Source organism: Malus sylvestris, chromosome 13 (genome assembly GCF_916048215.2).
Source record: "Malus sylvestris chromosome 13, drMalSylv7.2, whole genome shotgun sequence".
NCBI lineage: Eukaryota > Viridiplantae > Streptophyta > Magnoliopsida > Rosales > Rosaceae > Malus > Malus sylvestris.
Window position 1 is genome coordinate 8,453,580 of NC_062272.1, and position 21,709 is coordinate 8,475,288.

Genomic DNA, 21,709 nt, shown 5'->3' on the forward strand with positions numbered 1-21,709 from the left:
ATTATTTCGGTCAATATACTCGAAGTTTAAACTAATCCAATCCTATGTACCAAAACTAGGCCATATTGTTCTGTGTTTGGAGGATATCAGCGTTTGATAGGATCGGTTGCAGGTCTTGACTCCACAGCTCCCTTCAATTTCTGTCATGTTTTCTGTTTGATAGTTGCAGCCAATGACATTCACTTTTCACCGTCTTTCTGGCGTAACGTAGAATCACTTGGTGCTTGCCTGCCCCAGCTCCTTTATCGTCAACTCAAATATTCAGAAACTGTCTAAATTAGAGATGGTTAGCATGCCACATCTTACCAAGCTGTCCTCTCTCCTTACTAACCATTCACGTTCATGTACTCACGACTCACTATCTTCGTTTTCTCAAAGACATGTGGAAACGGGGCCGTTTTGTCCTGGCAAACCCCCATATGAGAATATGGAGAAATTTTTAATTGTGACGGGAACATAAGTGGTACACCACTTATTTTAACTTTTTAGCACACATATCCCACCATTTGCATAATAACACGTGATGTACTACTCCGTGTACCGGTTACACTGAAAAATCTCTCACGAATATGAAGGAGGTGATAAAGGAGAAAGGGTTTGTAGCTTGGAGACAAAGGTAATAACCGAACTCTAACAGGTGTATCCTTTGATGGGAACTGAGAGGAAACATGCATGATTCAGACTTGAGGTGTCACTATACAAGAAATAGTTTCTGTGAAAATGATAGGGTGTAATTATTTCGACTTTAATTTTTTTAGAGGTACATAAAAAATCTATGGAAAATGAGAGAGAAAAGAATATAAAAAGGATCTTGAAGGTTATGTGGAAATATATATGGAATGGTGCACAAAATAAGAGTTAAAAACCAAAAATTAAAAAACTTCCGAGTTTTGTTTCATACATTCTTTTTAATTTCTTCCTTCTCCCTCATTCCGCTTTTCGTCGTATGTTTTTCCTCTCATATGTTGTACCTTTACATTTAGCACTAATAGTGTTCTTTTTTGTTGATACAATAATATTTCAAATTGATTGAAAATGTTTATCGTAAATGGGAGGAGTGGATATCAATCACAAATAATTGTACTATATACTGTTCTTTGCTTTTTTTGGCTGGAAATAGTAGTACTTACGACTGTTTAGATATTGGCAGTCTCTCTGTGTATTATTTCAATCTTACATGGTATGTTGAGATTCTAGACACTTCACTAATTGATTAAATTTTCTGAATAGCAGGAGACATGACGATGGATTTGTCCACTTGATCATGATGGCTACCTGAATCTTGCTTTTGATGTTAATAATTCTCACAATAATATCTGATATTTATCTATTAAATACATAAAAACCATACCCACTTAAGGTTATCTTTTTGCACAAAAATGGAAAAAAAAATTAAGGTTATCTTATAAAGCTGGATAGAGAAATACGCTTATTATTATTTGCAAGTTTTTTAAATAGAGCCATACCTGCTTGGAATCACTATCCATCGCCATACTAGCTACATAAATTATTTTACCCCAAGAAAATTCTAAGGCGCGATGGATGGACAACGTGAATGTGCGGCAATACATACAAATTGTGCTCTAGTATGGGTAATAAGTGGCGGGTTTTATCGGTTGTCCCAATTTTGGTTGAGAATGACCACATGCGACTGGTCATGTATAAGATTTACCATGTCTTGAATCCCTCACTTTATTTAGTTATTGTCTTCATTCCCAACTTTTAAGTCATCGACGTGAGAATGGAGCATTTTGTTTTCAAATTACTACTTTTTCAAGTATATATGGACGGGAATTCATGGTTATTAGATCCTTAGTCATTGGATCATTGCGAAGAATTTAGCAGCCATGAATCTCAGTCCATTCTAGAATTTTCATAAGATTGCTGCTGTACAATGCTTTCAATGAACTAAACTAAGAAGTCTGGATCATGCATGTTACTTATTTGTGCAGGTCAAAAGACTCAAAACAATTCTATCAGATGTCTTTCCGGATCCATGTTTTGAGAAAGATGGTATTGTCCAAGGAAAACGGGACCCAAGTGGAACTTCTCAGAAGAAGAAACCAACAGCAAACAAGAATACGAATTGGTGGAAACCAACAGCAAACAAGAATACGAATTGGTGGAGAATTTTTCTGCAGATATCATGAGGGGAACACAATGTGTGTTCAAGGCACATTCCTCATCCCCACTTGACCTTTTTCAATCATTTATCCTTTTGAACGCCTACCAAAAAGTTCCACTTATCAAATTTAAGTGTGATATCAACACACATTGTGTTGTCAAGGGCAGGCGTTGTTTGTCCGGATGCCTGCAGCTCTTTCACCTTTGGTCCTCTACTAGCAAATGGTATATGTGCTTTAATATCGTTGTCACTTCAGGTATTGCGGTTGCATTTTGTCAATTTTATCCGTAGGGTTTACTTTTGTCAGTAATTTTGGCCAAATTTTCAATTTCATCGATGCGTACGAGTTATAGCAGCTTATAAAAATTAGAAATGCCAGTAAACTTTAGAAACAAAATTAACAAAATTCAAGCCACATCACCTGAAATGACAGGTACTTTTGACCTACAAGTTAACCTGCTTTGGCCTTTGGATAGAAATGGAGGGTGATTAATTTGCAAACCTCATGATCTGATGGTTATATTTATAGGAAAACTAATGAAAATGATTTGAAAGCTTTAAGTTTTAATAATAAAGATAAAATAAAAGGTAAAATAAATAGTACTATATTTGACTTTTTAGTGTAAAAATGTGGTTTTTCTTTAAAGTGAACAGTACCGCGGACTTTTCGTTAAAATTCTCTATATTTATCCCTATTTATGGAAAAACTAATGAAAATAATTTGAAAATTTTGAGTTTTAATGAAAATGACAAAATAAAAGGCAAAGTGATTAGTAATAGGATTGACTTTTTAGTGTAAAAATATAATTTTTTCTTAAAATAAACAGTACCGAGAACTTCTGTTAAAGTTTTCTATATTTATTTTATGAAGTTGCTAGTGGACATTGGTTGCCACCTGCCACCTACAAAGCTCACACAAGCAAACTCATTTGACATCTCCTTGTATATTATAATCAAAATTGCAGGATTTTTGTGCCGACATATTCATTATTATTTTATCAACTTTTATTATGCAAAAAGAAAGGATAGAACCATGAAACTAAGCATAATCAACCCATTTGTTAACCATCACTGATCCTCAAGGAGTGATTTTTATTCATTCTTTTTTATCTCATGCATTCCTCTCGTAATTTTATCTCTTGATTTTCTTTTGAACTCTTCCATTCAATAGTCAGAAAGGAGTACATAAATCACTTTCCTTAGAGAATATATACAAATGATCCTAGAAAGCAAACAACATTGTTTATAGTCGCTCGTTTTTGAACATGATATCAAGATTAAAATTAGAACATTAAAACCATATCCACCTTTAATCAAATCTAAAAATAATTAACCATAAACATTGATTATCAGGTGGCTAAAAGAACAAGGCTTAGAGACTATGCCATAGAATAATCTATACTTACTGGCATGGATCAGAGCATGGAGCCATGAAGCTTCTCAGAACTAACTCTTGTTTAGAATGGCTGATGAAGAAAAGCATAAGGAAAGATAGCAATTGTTAAGCCCTTGGGCAGCTGGGTCCACATCAAGAAGACAAGGGGAAAAGAAAAACGATATACGTTGTTGCTTATCTTCTCACTGTTCAATTGAAAATATGGACGAAATGATACAATAATTCTAGGTTTTGTAAATTTGTATTCAAGCACATACTCCAATTTAGTATAAAAATATAAAGTTGCAATAATCTGTAAAAGGTTGCTGAATGTAGGGGACAAGGATTGTCTGCCCTCCTACTTCCGGTGCCCTTCTATGCCATCCTGTTTGTGTGGTCACGGTTAAGTCACGTCAACATATTATATTAATATTCATTTTTATCTTATTATCTCTATAAAAAAATAATATAAAATATTGACGTGACTTAACCGTGATCACACAAAACAGGATGACACGAAAGGGCACTAGAAGTGGAAGGACAGACAATCCTTGTCCGAATGTAGGATAAGAGGCTTCCTGATGTGAATCAAGTTATATAAAGAAAGAGTTGGGTTGGGTAGGGTTTACATTCAAAATAAGTGTATCTACAAAGCCCAATTGCTCCCGAAGCATAATCAATGTTGATCGGTCATCGGTGTATCACTCCTATGCAAAGCCAACATTCTATTGCGCATGTACGAAGAGATGGTCCTATTGCTATTCAGATACGGCGAAGTCTCAATTTTTCAATTTCTTTTTTCGGCTTTTAGGGGATGTCTTTGAATGACTACATAATAATTTTTGTTAAAAGACTCTCTTCCTTGAACATTTTGATTGGCGTTTTGTGTTTTGTGTCACCTGCTGGTTCATTTGACATTGGCAAAATAAGAGTTTTCCTTAAAGTGATTTTGTCTTTCCAAATGATCCTAAAATTATTACTCTATTTTATTGTCACGAATGGCTACAAGCAAATATTATTACTTCTTATAAGGCACCCAAGGCCTTACTTTTTTTCATTGAAACCACTTCCAGAAGGGTGGTTTAAACTCAATGTAGATGGTTGTAGAAAAGGCCCTCTTAGTTTTATTTAAGCAGGTGGTGTTCTTAGGAACTCTTTTGGAGCCTGTGATGATGAGTTTTGTGTTAATCTTGGGCGTGAAGGGATTCCCAAGGAATAAAGGTGTTTATTACCTTTTGGTGGGGTCTAATTTTGCAATTGTTGTCTAACTCATATCACATGAAGCCACTGATAATCATTCTATTAGTGAAAAGATTCAAGTTTGTCTTGCGATGTTACTGTGTGATTTGGAATGTAATATTCAGCATATCTGTCTCTAGATGAAATTTGTTGCTAATGAGTTGATTAACCTGAGCCCTTCTCATCCTTTGGGCCCGGTCTATTTTAAGCAAGCTTCTCTTATAGTTAAGCAATTATTATTATATGATTTCTGGAGTATCTCCACCTCGCAACATTATTTTGTAATTCTCTTTTGTTGGGCTATTGGCCCCTTTGTTTAACCAAAAAAATAAAAGAACCACTTTATTGAAAAGATATTGTAGGAAGTGTGGCTTTATTTAATAATAGTGGGCCTATAATAACCAAGATTTGTGCATTTGGTTTTAACTTTCTTCAACATCCTTGCGGTTTCAGAAATGTCATTGTTTATTTCATAAAAGAAATTTTCACACGTTTTATTTAGTTTTTTTACATACTCTTATTTAATCCTGATCGTTGATTTGTGGAATTTATTCAATCTGATGATTATGATTATAAATGAATGTGTAAAAATCACTTCCCCTCCTTAACTTGGATTCAGCTTTTCACTTTATTTGCTTCTTTCTAATTTCAGAAGTTATTTACACTTATTCTCTGAAATTATTCTCTTTTCTGCACAATTTTATTAATACTTGACATTGTCAAGTTCACAACGCCCCTATCAATTTTAGAAAAGAGAGAGAGAAAAAAAAAATCAACAATCTGCTAATTCAGTGCGAAATTAAACACTAATATGGTATAAATATGTAATATCTCTATCATTACTCTTACTCAAAACGTTGAAACCGCCTACTTATTTTATAATAATTATAAGATTAACCATTTCTAATTTGGTTGGTTTTCCGCATAGAATATCTTTGAAGGGTATACAAGATAAACAATTCCGATCGTCAAACTACGGGCTAGTTTGGTATTGCTGTACTTTGAAAAAAAAAAACTACTTCTGCTATTCTGTAAGAATAAGCTCATTTTTCTGCTTCACGTTTTCAGTTTTTTTTTTTCACTCAAAACTATGAAAATAAGATATTATTAAGTGTATACCAAACATTTTTTTAAGCTCAACTTTTTTTTATACTCACTTTTTATAAAAGCACATTAGTACTAAACCAGTACTACATAGAATGTCGAGAAGTGAACAAAACGGAAGAAGATAAAGATAATTTTATATTTTATCCTCACATCCTACAGTTCCAATTGTCGCTATTTTGCATAAAAAGTTAAACTGCAACTACTAGTGGTCCCTCTCCCTCATGGTAATCTGTTACATTATTTCTGCAATACTTGTAAGTTTGTGACACAACCTTTGTCCGTCTCAAAGCTAACAAAATAAAACCAGACAATTCCCACAATTCAACCTATCAAGCATTTAACTGTAGCCTTTGTCTTTACTTGGCTCATTACAACGACAAAGACTTAACGAGTTTACCGTCACCATGTCGATTCCGATCATAATAATACAAGGTCATGCGAAGAAACTCGAATACGTTTCTTTGTATTAATAGGTTCGGAACGCCACATTCACATAGAGATATAGAGGCCTCCCTCCACTTTATTACTGGACGAAATTAACCTGGAAAACGAGACCGAGTCCGATTGCTGGTACAGAGAGAGAGCAAAAGGACAGTTTGGGATTTCCAAGTTGGTTTGCAGGGCTGGCTTTATATCTCAGAGAAGCATAGGAAATCGCAAACTTCGACATTCAAAATCGAAAAACCCCAATAAACAAACAACACTATCACATTAATACTGATTAATTAGATTAATCCTAATTCTTTAATTATTCATCACTAAACTCCACAAAACTCGATACCCATTGGCCCACCTCTCAAACAATCAAAATTATTCTTCCCAAGTTAAAAAGCCAAATAGCTTGATTCCTAAGCAAAAATAAAGAATAAATAAAGATAGAATATTATGATAAAATGGAGATTAAAGTTAAACTATTTAAAAACAAGAAAAATTAATAAATAAACATTTTCATTGAGAGAGAGAGAGTAGGGGGAACATACCTATAATTTCGAGCACAAAATAAACCTACCCACAAAAAATATAGTACGTTCCTTTTTTTTTCTTTTTTGAGGCTCGAAATATGAAAGAAGTTGATTACTTTTTTCTTTTTTTTTAGACATTCGGACTCCAAAGGTTCCACAAACGAGAGTTAAAGAGGCCCAACACGTCCGGCAGCACCTTCCTTGCCAAACCCCTGTGGTTGCTCGCCGCCGCCGCCGCCCTCAGAATCACAGCCATGTCATCCGCCGTATCCGGCGGCGCTACCGTAACATCCACGCCCAAGTCTTCCACTTTCCCCTCATTTACTGCGACCCCATCAGCCTTCTCAGGCGAACCCACGAAAAGAACCTCATTTTCCGGCACCACGGCGGCACCAGAGTTTTGAACAAACTCCGGCGAAGCTGGAACGGCGTTCTCTTCCAGAAAGATTTCATTTTGGGCAGAAACATCGGCCGTAATGGGGGCGTCCCGACGGCCCTGCTTGTCTCTTCTCTTGCCTTTGCCGGCGTTCCTCTTGGGCCGCTCGCCGTTAGCCAAGTGGTCCTCGAAGGCTTCGATGGCTTGGTGGATGAGCTCGCGGTTGGGGGAAGAATCCCACTTGAACCAGTAGCTTCTGTAGCAGTCAAAGCAGTCGCAATCGAACATTGGAGGCTGATGGGCGGCGGCGGTGCTGGCGGACTTCTTAGGACCTTTCTTGGAAGTCTTTTTCTGGGGGTCTTGGGCGGCGGGGATTGAAGAAGAAGTGTTGGGGGTGTTTTTCATGGAGCGGGTGATCAAGTAAGCCAGGACCTCGCGGTCCTCGAGAGAGAGCACGGAGGCTAGAGCTAGAATGGCCGCTGGGAGGAGTTGAAGAACGGAGAGAACATACCCGTCGGAGGAGGAGGAGGAGGAGGAGGAGCCGGCGGGGACGGTGGAGGAGGGAGATGGGTAGACTTTGCCCTTGTTCTTTATCTTCATGGTGTCTGATGTTTTGCCTCAAAGAAAGTGGGGAACTGCTGGTGAATAGGTAGAGGGATTTTTGGAAAGGTGAAAACTTAAGAGAGAGAGAGGCGATGAATAGTGGTAGGGTTTTTATTTTTTATTTTTCGGGGGGTGCGGCTGTCAAAAGGCAGGACAGCAGTCGCAGTAGCACGTCGAGAGCGGAGCAGAGAGAGTCACCGTTCCTCCTTTTTCAGGTTAACTAGCTTTTCTGTACGCGCGGGGGCGCGTACCTTTTAGGCCTTTCTTCATTAGAGGAAATTACACCCAAACTCTTCAATTCTTTAATTTGCAAAATGTGATGAACCACACACCTATCTGGGTAATATTGAAAATGTTTTGTACTTTTAGTCTTGTTGCCCATGAAACCAAACATTGTACTTGTTTTCTTCTTGCTCTTGAAAACCCTTTTGTTGCACTATTAAAGGGGATTGTCTTAACTCGGATTTTAATATCATGTTTAGTGCAACTGCAAAATGTTGGTTACTCTAATAGTTAGAATATTCTTTTTAATTCACAATGCCGTCGTTTTCTTATTCAAACATTCATCTTTTCCCTTAGTGTAGATTAGTGTGATATACTGTTTGTACTAAAATAAGTTAGGTGCCGCTAAGGACTAAAAAAATGAGACCAAGTTAAACTATACATGACTCTACATGCGTCAATGGATGTTCTTTTCTAATCTTGCATGTAAACACATACTAAATAAGAATACCTTACTAACAAAGAAAATGCAATAGTTTTTCTATCTTCAATGAATAAATAAAAAAGAACAGTGAATTAATAATTTCGTTCTCTAGTCAACCATTAACTATCAAAAAGTAAACCGTCATGCAACAACCAAAGAAAAATGTATAACTAATTGAATGCCTAAATCCTTTGTAAAATTTTGTTTGTATGTCAACCAATTTATGGTGTTAATTAAGCAGCATAACGTGCGCAATTTGAAAGTTTATAACTAAAGTAAGTTGATATAGTAAAAAAGCATGCAAGATATATAAAATTTCTTTAAAAGCTAAAGAAAACAAACTTGTTATCACATAGACATGGATCAATATCTAGTAGTTTGCATTTTACTTAAAAATAATCAAACATATGGTCAACACTTAGTTGTAGGATGCCTTTAAGGGAATAGGTTCATTTTTGAGTTAAAAGAAATTGATGAACATATTATTCTATAAAAAATAATAAATTTTTATCATTATAATTAAATAGACAAATAGTCAAATTATAAAAATAGAGATTCCTTTGGAGGAGAGTATATCTCCGCGCGTGGACTTTGTTGACAGTTTGAATATGGAGGAAAAGGGTTTATTTCCCAATATCTGAATTTTGATTGGGGTACAATAGTCATTTAGCTCCCGATTGCAAAGATAAGAACAAGATGACAACTGACCGAAAGTACTATGAGAGGCGCCAATTGAGGCTGACTGTGGAGTGGCTACTAAAATAACACGAGGATAAATATTATGGATAAATATTTTAATTGATCAAGTCGTTGTTAGGTCTATCGTTAAGAACTATTAATTCATTTTAACATGTTAAGAAAAATATTAATTTGATAATTTTTAACTAATAAGAAAATCTTACTACAATAGCAGTATGATTTAATCTCATGCATATGTTTTTTTTTTTTTATGACAAATGAAACGTTTTCATTATTTGATACTTAGCACAAGATGTGTTTTCTTAATATTTCAACTGTTGCATCAAAATCCATATTTGTTATGGGAGATAAAGTACTAAATCAACATCGTGTTGTAAATATTATGTGGATGGTCCACATGAATAGTTTGTTACTATTTATGCACAGTATTTTCACTATTCATTTGTGGAAAATTTGTAAAGTGAATAGTGCTTTCTTTTGTTTATATATTTGAAGAAGAGAAGAAGAGTTGGGTGACTTACGGAAGAGGAAGAGAGCGAGAGAGGAAAGAAGAGGAAGAAGAGAAAATGAGGGGTAGATTAAAGAGAGTTATCTTTGTACTCCTATTATTCTAGATTATAATGAAAGCATCACTGCTGCCCCGAGGACGTACTCCAGTCACACTGACTGTAGAGGAACCTCGTAAATTTTGTGTCTTGTTTCATTTATTCCACTACACATAGTTTGTTACTATTTATGCACAGTATTTTCACTATTCATTTGTGGAAAATTTGTAAAGTGAATAGTGCTTTCTTTTGTTTATATAAAGGAAGAATAGATAGATGAATGTGAGGAGTTCACGGGAAGGAAAGAGAGGAAGGAAGGAAGAGGAAGAGAGAGAAGGAAGAGGAAGAGAGAAAATAGAGGAAGATGAGAGGAGATAATAGAGAGAGTTATCTTTGTACTCCTATTATTTCAAATTATAATGAAAGCACCACTGCTGCCCCGAGGACGTACTCCAGTCACACTGACTGTAGAGGAACCTCGTAAATTTTGTGTCTTGTTTCATTTATTCCACTGCACCCACAGTCGATTTTACAACACGTTATCAGCACGAGAAGCTCTCATGTCGGTGGAAAGCACTACTTACCTCTCACATCTATCGGCTGGAATCTCACAGATAAGAAAATCTTTTCATTTCATTCTCATATCTCTAAATGACTAATTTTCTTAAAGTAAATATACATGTGGTTATATAAGTATTGTCATTATTATTGGCAGAAAATCCGACGATCATATGAGCTTTGAAACTTCAACTTCCAGTGCTCATACAGAAACCATTCCTTCATAAAAGTTGTTCCTTATCCTCTCTCCCATAACATACCAAAATTCCAGAACCATCCAACGGTTAAATCATTCCATATCTTAGAAATAATACTACAGACTCAAAATCCGCAGAAAATTTGGCAGCCATGTAAATAGCCACTGAACTCCAACTTCCTGACATCCGATTGAAATACTTTCTTCTTGAAAGTTGTTTGTCCGCCTAGTACCTAGAACATATCCAAATTTCAGAAATTGTCAACGGTGCGATCGTCGTAGATGACTGAAACTTCAACTCAGCTTCCATTTCCGCAGAAAACTGGACAGCCATCTTATGAGTACCAAACCTTCATTTTCAGAAGCTCAGCTCGAAACTGTTTCTTCACGAAAGTTGTTTGGTATCTTCTTATCCATATCATACTAAATTTTGAGTTAAATCTAACGGTTTGATCTTCTTATAAGTGGCAGACAAAGAAAAGTGTGATTATTTTGGGTAGTTGGAAAGAAAGAAAAATATACATATATAAATTGAAAAAGGGAGCAAATGGATGGTGTGTCGGTTGGACTATTTAAAGAAAACAAAAAGGTTTTGGAAGTGAGTTGCACCATTCTGAAAAAAAAAAAAATAAAAAAAAAATAAAAAAATTGGAAAGGTGGATTTTTGGTGCATGATGTTGTCACAAAAGGAGAAAAGAACAAATATTATTGGATGGTATACAGCACCATGTGAATGAATAAGAAACGAAAATATATATTTATTTATGTGAATGGTGTTGGCTTAAAACACTTTCACAAACTCTATTTATTTAAAGCAATTTATTTACAGTGGGTAGAATTATTACCCTTTGCTTTAAAGCTTTGATATTTATGTGCATGGTGTTGGTTTAAAGCCCATGTCACAAGTTCTATTTACTTTAAAGCAATTTATTTATCATGGACGGTTTTACCACCTACTGCTTTAAGTTTTGATTTATGTGAATGGTGCTGAATTAAAGCCCTTGTCACAAGCTTTATTTACTTAAATGCAATTTATTTACTATGGTTGGAATTACCGCCTATTGCTTTAATTTATTTATTGTACTTATCTTTTGTTACTATGAGTATATACAGGACCTGAAGTTCCTTGATCAGATCAGAACCTGCAGTTTCTTGATCCTCATCATATAAAATGATTGGACCCGAAGTTCCATCATACAAAAGGATCTGGCATGAAGTCCCTTGATCCTGAAGATCAGGACATGAAGTTCCTAGATGAGTACCGTAAGTTTGAAGTGCCGCAGTGCCTTAACTTAATTGTAATAAAACCCATAAGAGTCTCAGTTTACAGACTATTAAATAAGGACCAGAAGTTCCTTATGTCCATACTCAAAATGGTTTAGCAGAAGCCTTTATTAAGCGAATGAAATTGATTTCTCGTGCTCTGCTCATGAAAACGAAATTGCCAATTTTCTACATGGGGACATGTAAACTTTACATGATGCATTATTAATTCGGTTGAGACATGTTACCGACCATCAATACTTCTCAGTACAACTCGGGTTTGGAACCAACCAAACATTATACATTTACGAGTTTTTGGTTGTGTTGTCTATGTGCCTGTAAGACTGCCACAACGTACTGAAATGAGGCATCATTGCAGATTAGGCATTGATGTTGAACACCATCTATCATTCAATATTTGGAATTCTTGATTGGGGATATGTTTACCGCATGGTTTGCGGACTGTCATTTTGATAAGACAATTTTCCTGACATTAGGGGGAGAAAATAAGACCGTTCCAGAAGAACGAAGAGAATTTGTCTTATTTTGATTCACGAAGTAATCAATATGAAAATGAAGTAAGAATAATTGAATGATGCAACAAAAGTGATGAAATCACATATACTTACTGCAAATGTGCCTACAAGAATTGATGTCCCTGTTGGACAAAAAATAATGAGACAGTAAATGATTTATCTGTTGCACGCCTGAAACGTGGCAGATTTTTAGACTCAAAAGGTTCAGTTATTCGAAAGAATAATAATATGGCACTACTGAACTATTGCATTCCCGAAGCATAACTGTTGCATGCCAGAAGCATGACAGTCGCCGTATGGATACACGTCCCAGATATGATAATCCACAGACATGGGAATATTGATGTCTCATGCATGAAGCATGATTGACGTATAGGTTCTAAATGACTCAACTCTTGGAAGTGGAGATTAAAATCCAAGCTCTATAACGCTCAAGAAGAGGTTATGATCCGCATTCTCTAAACTATGACTATCCTGGAAGAGATAGTGTAATGCCCTTGAAGAGGCAATGGATATCCAAAGAAATGAAAAGCTTTTATGCATGCGCATGCACATGAGAATATGGGATCACGGATTGATGATAACCAATGGTAATTTTGGTTTTTACAAGTAGCTACTAAATTCATCAATGAGCTGTGTTAATATTGAGTCACGTTCTTTTGTTCGTCGACAAAAGAAAAATTATTGGCCAAAAATGGAGAAAGGCAATTCCATTACAATTTTGTAAGAACGTGGGCAAATGAACCTATATATATTTGAATACAATACAAATAGCCAAAAGATGTTGAACCAAGGAGGTTACATATGGGCATTTGTAATACAGTGTAATACACTCACATAATATGACACAAGGTTACTAATTGAAACCTGAAATTATACTCTTGTAAACAAGTTCATATAAATGGAGAATTATATACGAAGGATTGTGAGTCGCCCACATCATATCTCCATAAGTAAATCCCTCAATTATACATGGGAGCAAATTGCTCTGTATAAATTCCAAAGGAAAATGTGTCATGAAGTGTAGAAAATCCCTGAAGGATTCAACTTGCTTGAAGTAAGCCCCTAAAGGGTAAAACATAAAATATGTACTCAATACCAATGGAGGATATAAATTGCCTTAGTGAGTACTATCATTATGATATTGTTGCAACATACTAAAATCTCTTGCAAGAGTCAATGACATTAAATTATAACTCTTAAAGAGTTGATGATATTAAATTGGGACTCCTGAAGAGTCTAGAAAAATTATAAAATGTTGAAGGAATTATTGTCTCGAGCTGCAAATCGAACAATCTACCAACACGAATCTTATCCATGATATTTATGATATTAAAAGAACCATATGGATTGAAGATTATGAGTTGAATACTCATATGATGAAGACACTAAGAATAATCATTTATCTTCGTAAGGGTAAAGATAAATTAATACTTGGTCCAGAAGTACCACATCTTAGTGAAGTATATGCTTTATTGTATTTGGCACAATACATTGAATGAAATAAAGCTTATTTATTAATATCTCCAAGAAATTACAGATATATACATACACATGAGTTAAAACAAACAAACAGGATGAAGCCTTCACAAAGGTTACTCATGTGCAGCCTCAGTACTCGAAAGTACCCCAGAAGGGGGAGGCACTGGAGATTGATCATGTGACACTCCAGTACTTAGCAAAACACCAGAAGGGGAATGCATCAGTTGCTTTCGGAATCTAGCAACGAACCTCTGGTGATCACTTTGAATCCGACTTTCGGATTCCTGCAGTTGGTCGAGCTTTCTTTTCATGCTCGTAGAGTAACTATTTGCAAGCACGTGTAACACCCTATTCTCGTGCTTGAGCCCTCTGATCTCTTGTTTAAGACTTGCCACCTCCGCCATCAATGATTCAACTTGGCGAGTTTGAGCAAGTAGGCGTTGGCCCATATTGGAAATAGAGCCAGCACACTGAACACTGAGAGCCAAGGAGTCTTGAACGGCCGACTCTTCAGACCGTTCTGAAAGGATCTTGTTATCCCTTGGAGTGAGAAGATTCCTAGCTACCACAGTAGCGGTTATGTTATTCTTCATCATAGAGTCCCCAACCGTAAGAGGACCATTAGAAGATAAGAAGGACGGGCGCCATATATTATCCTGACGCTGCTCGTCTGTATCACTCCTAAGACTCAAATCTAAGCAAATGTTAGATGGGCAAGTCATTTTTCAGAAATGATGAAGGAAAAACAGAGGTCAAATAAAATTTCAGAAGTTCAAGAATGTGGAAATTTCTCAGGCAGCAACTTTCTGAGCATACTCTTGAATGCAATTGATGTCTCTATAAAAGAAGAGACAGCAGAGCCACTTGTTCAAAGATCGAAGAGGCACCGTTCTCCAAATTTCAAAAGCCAGATTTTCCTGAATAAAGTTTGTTGGCATTTTTCAGACGTAATCCCAGCTTTTTCAGATATCGCGTGCAACTTTGTCAAAGATCTCTGACAAAGTTGAAAACGCGTAAATCTTACTGTTCTATTTACACCACAGTTGCTGACAAGAGTAAAAGCACAGCACCACCACTTGCTATTGAGAAATCTCTATATATGTCGACATCTGTTCTCCATAACAAGGCAGACTCGCAACACTGCAAGAATACCTAACTCTTCCTCATCTCCGAGAATGCATCTTCAACATAGCATCTCGAAATACTCAGTTTTCTTCCTCTCCGAGAATACATCTTCAAACATGTCACACCAGAGCAAGATTATCACATATCTTCAGGGACCAGAGCAAGATTATCTCATATCATGCAATCTCCCTGTCCTTTCCTTTGTCCATGTTCTTGCCTGCAAAGACAAGGATAAGGAAAGCAATATGTCGGAACCTCCACTCAAACTCCCGGTAAGGAACCGATTGCCTGGAACCTTTCCTGATTGCTTACCTAGTATTGCTCTCGAGTAGTCATCTTCAACGGTTGGAGTTGGGTCTCCAGTCACCAAGAAGTGATGAACCATCCAAATGCAAGGGTTTGCATTCCATTTCTGCACCAGGGGACAAATCCTACAAGAGAAGATGCCACATATGCATGGGGGGGGAAAGCAGTGAAAATACTACTTAAGCAAGGGGAGCAAGTAAGGAAAGTGAAAATGATACATTGGAGCATGTGGAGACAAGCGCAACCAACACGTGCTGATTCATCCCCGACAAAGTCGAAGAAGCTCTTCACGGTACAATTTCATTCAAGATCAAGCCCCGAAGTCCTTGAAGAAATCACAAGTCCGATTCAAGATCAAGTGTCCACCACTTTTGAATCAAATTCCGCTCCAGATAAAAGGAGTAAATTCCGATCTTCGATGCTAGTCTAGCAGAAAGTCCTACAACCCAGTTCAAGAAAAAGGCTGTGGAAAGTTAACAATAAGTAAAGCAACTCTTTTAGCAACTCTTCTTACTAAGAGACTAAAGCAGAACAATCAACGATCAACCTAAATGATTTGAAATCAGGGAGAGATACTCATCAGGGGGAGATACTCATCAGGGGGAGCATCCAAGACAGATCAAGATTTTAACGAGTCAATCGAAGACTTGTGGCCATCCAAGGGGGAGTGTTGTAAATATTATGTGGATGGTCCACATGAATAGTTTGTTACTATTTATGCACAGTATTTTCACTATTCATTTGTGGAAAATTTGTAAAGTGAATAGTGCTTTCTTTTGTTTATATAAAGGAAGAATAGATAGATGAATGTGAGGAGTTCACGGGAAGGAAAGAGAGGAAGGAAGGAAGAGGAAGAGAGAGAAGGAAGAGGAAGAGAGAAAATAGAGGAAGATGAGAGGAGATAATAGAGAGAGTTATCTTTGTACTCCTATTATTTCAAATTATAATGAAAGCACCACTGCTGCCCCGAGGACGTACTCCAGTCACACTGACTGTAGAGGAACCTCGTAAATTTTGTGTCTTGTTTCATTTATTCCACTGCACCCACAGTCGATTTTACAACACATCGTGCTTTATTGTTATCGATATGGTTCAAGTTTTGTTGTACACACCAGATTGACCTTTTCAAAAAAAGGTAACGTATCTTTTATGTAATATAATATTGTTATTTTATTTGTTTTCATGGTTATTATTGGTAAATTTCTCATAATTTAAATAGTTTATAATATTTGATTTTTCTATGCTTAGTTTATAGGAAAAGTCTTACTAAAAACATTATCAATTAATCTAACTCTTTGAAGACAATAGATCATGCTAAAGTTTCGATACTATTTACCTTGATGCTTGATGAAAATTGAAAAGTTTTAAATCTCATTGGCAAGGTTATAACTGTAACATCTCACATTGTCCATGGGAGTAGATCCTGTAAGCCTTATATGTATATTCTCATATTTACCTAGCACGAGGCTTTTTGGGAGCTCACTTGCTTCAGGTTCCATCGGAACTATGAAGTTAAGTGAGTTCACAAGAGAGCAATCCCAGAATGGGTGACCCACTGGGAAGTTATCTTGTGAGTTCCTAGAAACAAAACCGTGAGGGCATGGTTGGGGCCCAAAGCGGACAATATCGTGCTACGACGGAGTCGAACCCGGTAAGTGGTCCTGCCCGGGTCGGGATGTGACAATAACTTTGATAAACGCACCACAACCTTGAAAAAAACTTCTTTCATTTTGTAATTTGCATATCCTTGTACATTTGATATTTTGTACTTATGTACTAATGTTTTTTCATCAAACTCTTATTTGGGTATGAAATACTTGAAGGACAAATGCATTTTTTGTATAAAATGAAAGACAAATGCGTTTTTTGTATGAAGGTAATTTTTATGTGACAATGTGGTGTATAGATACTAGTTTTAGTATGATGCATTTCATTTGATTATTTATTGAAGTAACATATATTTTCTTTAACGAGTAACAAATTCGGTCAAATTACCCATTAATTTTAACAAATCGAGTTTGAATCGGGTCCTCTTACGCATTAATTTTAATAAGTTTGACACAAAGCAATTCGCTAAGATATCAGGTACTGTTGACCCTAGAAATTACAAAGCCTACGTGGCGCGCAGGCCGAATATATTCTAAGCTAACTACGTCCTTCGGTGATTGCGGGGCGTGCCAACTCGTCGGCCGAGGCTCGGCCGAGGAGTAAATTTGATGATGCTGCGTTGGGTCGCGCTACTGACTTCTGCGTCTTGCGATTGCGGCCGAGAAAGGAACGCGTCTCGGCCTCTTGGGTTCTCGAGCCTGAAGACAAGGCTGCTATCTCTTACAAAGTTCACGAACCGAATTCGGCTTACAATGTGCCGAATGCAATAACTGCAACACCTCACCTTGCCGAGAAGGCTAATGAGATGACCTCGACCAACAAGGATTCGAAAACCCTTCTCGACCGAGACTTGGATAGGCAATCGACCGTTCTCGCCGCAGTGCTGTTGATGCCAACGGAAGATACTGCGAGACCGACCGACTCTACGGTGACAGAGCTATCTATGCCGACTTAAGATATCACCGGTTGCTTCCACAGTGCTGTTGATGCCAACGGAAGATGTGTCAGCGAAAAAGGAAAAGAAAAAGATCTCAAGTTGTGAGAGTTTGCGCAGGGCAATTTTGTATTGATTTTTGTGGGGCTTTTCCATTGCTGAATGTCTTGTATTTATAGTAGCAGAACACCGAGCCCGAGTTCTACTCCTATTCGAACTAGGTTTCCCTCTCCGGATTAACGTTACCTCAATCAGTCCTATCTCTGCTAGGACTACGAATCTAGTCCTTAACTGAGCCGGATTCGCCTTCTAGTTTTACTGATCTCGTCGAGGGTCCCTATTGTATTAGGACTCGACTTGCACTCTGATTTAACCGATCTAGGCCTAGAAGCCCATGAGCTGAACGCCCCCATGACTCTCTCGCCGTTCGTCTTCCCGGGCCGAAAGTGATACCTCCCTCGGCCCAAACTGTTATTTTGGGCCCAAACAGGTACATAAAAAAAACGATGCCTCCTCCTCAATGCGTTGTCTTTTCTACCTCTCAAATCCCATCCGTTCGACTTTACAATAAAAATCAACGGCCAATATTTTTTCTTACAGAGAATAAATAAGGATAGGTCTATAACCCTGAAAAACAAAAACAGAATGGGTTTGATGTTAACTTTTCCAAAATGATGTAAATTTTGGAGCCGCATTATCATCGACTCTAAATTTGGAAAATTTCATCCGCAAGTTCTTTTTCTCTTTCTATACATCCGTGTTTTTATTTATTTATTTATTTAAATTACCTTACCAATAAAGAACTACTCGCACTCGGTCTTCTTGTACTGAAAGAGGCACTTAAAACAAAAACAAGCAATTCCGCTGGTCGATTGCAATACATTTGGAACTTTAAAATGAACTACTTTTGCATTCCGATATATCGAGGTATCTACCTCAGCAAGTGAGACAACATCAACAAAAGTTGAACAGAGCAAACTGATATACATCAGTGATCCATGCATATAGAGGGAGTAGCAGTACATCGTATCCATAGAATGACGGTCTAGAGATTTTTGAGGTCCGGGATGATGCAAAAAAATGTGCTCTCATTTTATATAAGAAAATTATTTGTTATCACACGTAAGACATTGATAAAATTATACTTAGAAAAACACTTTAAACTTAATAATTTAGAAACACGAAAAAACTAATTTATTTTGTATCGTGAGAAATAAACAAAAAAACTCTAGATTTACAAGTAGATAGACATGAGTTTTATTTTCCATATGAATTTTTAAAGTTTTTTGTATAAATCGTAATGTGTTTTTTTCTTATTTACTAACCTTGTCAATATGTGACTAAAAAAATAATGATATTTTTAAGTCTTTAATTAATATGTATAAGTAATAAATGGGTACTAAATTAAACTTTTTGATGATACGTCATATATTTTACAAATTTGGTCTAAAAATTTGATCAACGCATTATTCTTTGTTAAATATTAGATTTGAATTGGAACAAATGTTTAAAAATAACAACCCATATAACTACTAGCTACTAATTAAAAATAAATTAACAAAAAAACAAAAAATCTTAAAAATTGAAAATAATAAACATGCACTTAGCATTTCGAGCTTAGAACCTCTCGTTAATTTTAAACAACAAAAATCATTAATTCTAATTAAACTCCTTGATTATTTAGCCAAATTTTATATATTTATACTCTTATAATAAAAAGAAATTTATAAAATTTAAAAAGTAAATAAGCACAAATGGTGTTTTAAACCCAAGACATCCTCTTCAATTTCAAACAACAAAACCACTGATTCTAGTTCAATTTCTTTGTCATTTGAATCAAATTTTATAAATTTATACTCTTAAAAAAAACATATATAAATATACCCCTAATAATTTTGGTACCTCCAATTATTTTGAGAGCTGAACGGTCGTCCTGCCAGGATCATTTAAGGAAAACCGAAAATCGTAGTATATAATATATATGGCACCAAACCCGAAATCAATCACTTTTCTTATTTGCAAATGGTTCCGGCTTATTTGCTGCGGCGGAGCGCTTGTCCTCTACCATCTTGGCCCCAACTTCATCCCTCTCCCTGAAGTACCTCTCAAACGCTCTCGGAAGGAATCGAGGGATCAAAAACCCGAACAGGTTGATCGAGAAATACAAGAAATTGGCTACAGCCAGGCTTCTTCCAAACCAAAACCATGCAACATCCTACAACAAGTGCCCCAACATAACATCAATCAGTAAACACTAGCCAAAGCACAAAGTAAGAAATTTAATTAAGAATCAAATTTCCAAAACAACAGAAAAACCTATGTGGAGGTGTTCCTCCTACGTGCATTCATACTGGAACAACAACCTAGTTATAAGATGTTCCTACCACATTTTGAGCTCGTGCCATCATTTAACCGTCATGTTTCTTTTAATTACTACAATTGGCACGTAGCATGAACATACCACATAAGTTTTTCTCCCAAAACACAAGCAATATGATAATTACCTTAAACTGTGCATTGGCAGGCAGAGTTTTGTTAAGCCAAACATCTTTCATCCAATCAAGGACGACAAAGATCCTCCTGACAGTGTAAAGCAATGGGACCAATGCCCTCACCGGCGGTGAAAACAGCGACAACCCGCTAATCACATTCTCAGTCAGAATCTGACACGAAAGCAAGAACAAGTGAGGCGTTGCAGAGCGGACAGCGTGCTCATCACCCCTCGCAAAGCCACCCAACACGTATGCAAGCGGCAAGAAGAGCCCAACTGTGGTTCCCACAATCACATAGAACCTGAAGAATCTGCTGCCATGGAAAATCTCCTGAGAGCCAGTGCTGACAGCGCCGTGGGAAGGGAACGCCAAGCGTGACAGGCCTAAAAGGTATGCGGTGGCAAAAGCCGGGAAGATCAAATCAAAAAGCGGGACAAGGCCACTGGCCGAGAAAACCATGATGAAGGCCACGAGTTGGAGCTCTATTACTCGCAGTGAACCCATTACACCGCCTACAGCAGACTGCTGGTGCTGTTGGCGGTGGAGCGGTTTCTGTTGGGGTTTGGATCCTGGGGTTGTGGTGGTTGTGTCGGGCTCCGATCTAGGAGGCACGGCAAGAGATACACCTGACATGTCTTCTTTTTTCAGATTTTTAAATATTTTGTTCTCAAAGGGTGACTAAATGGGTATTAATCAAACTAGCTAGGTAATAGAAGTATTTAGTTAGTGAATTCCTGCTAGTACAGAACCTGAAAAGTAAAAACAAACACAAACAAAATAGAATTAAATCATCTGAATCAAACAAATCCAACATGAAAGAGAATTGCTATATATTAATTATTACCAATTGGAACTGTTCCAACAAGGATATAACTTGGTTAATCTGAATCATATTTTTTTCAAAATAAAAGATTTAACTCGATTAATCATTGATCTAACAAAAAATCTTGATTAAGCGTTAATGTTTGATTGGATCCAATAAACAAAAGAAAAATGCCACAAGCAAATTAACTGGCTACAACAAGTATTAATGAAAATTATTCAAATTAATTGAAACTTACTCTGAGAGAGAGAGAGAGAGAGAGAGAGAGAGAAATCCTTCTGAAGGTGTGTGATGAGTGAAGGAAAGCAAATGAAATGATTCATTCAAAAGCCAGAACGAAAGGGTCTCCGAATGAAAAGACGAAGGAAACGGTGAGAGCAATCATGTGAAAATATTACAAGGCGGGGTCACTGCAGAGTATCCTCCGGTGTTTTTACGTGTAGTAACCCCCTAACGACACTTGGCTGCATGCCAACGTGGAAAGGTGCTGGAGCAACACGTGTCGAGCAACACGGTCTTCTTATTTTTATTTTGTTTTTTCGTACCATAGGAGAGGCCCAAACTAGCAATTCTTTTTTGACAACCCAAACTAATAATTAGCTGGATTAATTCGTTTGGCCCACAACCCGTCGGTTTCAAATGTGACCCG

The 21,709-nt window shown here is 36.7% G+C and overlaps 2 protein-coding genes and 1 long non-coding RNA gene across 4 annotated transcripts; 1 reads left to right on the top strand and 2 right to left on the bottom strand.

The window, feature by feature from the left end:
* Nucleotides 1-6,777: 6,777 nt before the first annotated feature.
* Nucleotides 6,778-8,141, bottom strand: LOC126595195 (uncharacterized). Its single transcript, XM_050261572.1, has one exon. It carries the CDS (start codon nt 7,782-7,784, stop codon nt 6,939-6,941), a length of 846 nt encoding a protein of 281 aa, XP_050117529.1. The 5' UTR covers nt 7,785-8,141; the 3' UTR covers nt 6,778-6,938.
* A 1,775-nt stretch (nt 8,142-9,916) lies between these two features.
* On the top strand, nt 9,917-12,194 carry LOC126597704 (uncharacterized). The gene is made up of 2 exons (XR_007614303.1): nt 9,917-10,892; nt 11,605-12,194. It is a non-coding gene; the product is annotated as an uncharacterized LOC126597704 (long non-coding RNA).
* Nucleotides 12,195-19,553: 7,359 nt separating this feature from the next.
* On the bottom strand, nt 19,554-21,436 carry LOC126596974 (uncharacterized). Of its 2 annotated transcripts, none has more exons than XM_050263700.1 (3): nt 21,299-21,436; nt 20,250-20,986; nt 19,554-19,960 (listed from the first exon to the last, which is right to left on the bottom strand). In XM_050263700.1, the coding sequence occupies exons 2-3, from the start codon at nt 20,868-20,870 to the stop codon at nt 19,745-19,747; spliced, it is 837 nt and encodes a 278-aa protein (XP_050119657.1). In that variant the 5' UTR covers nt 20,871-20,986; nt 21,299-21,436; the 3' UTR covers nt 19,554-19,744. The 2 variants fall into 2 exon arrangements, with proteins under 2 accessions (XP_050119657.1, XP_050119658.1); XM_050263701.1 differs by lacking the exon at nt 21,299-21,436 and adding an exon at nt 21,082-21,100.
* Nucleotides 21,437-21,709: the final 273 nt, after the last annotated feature.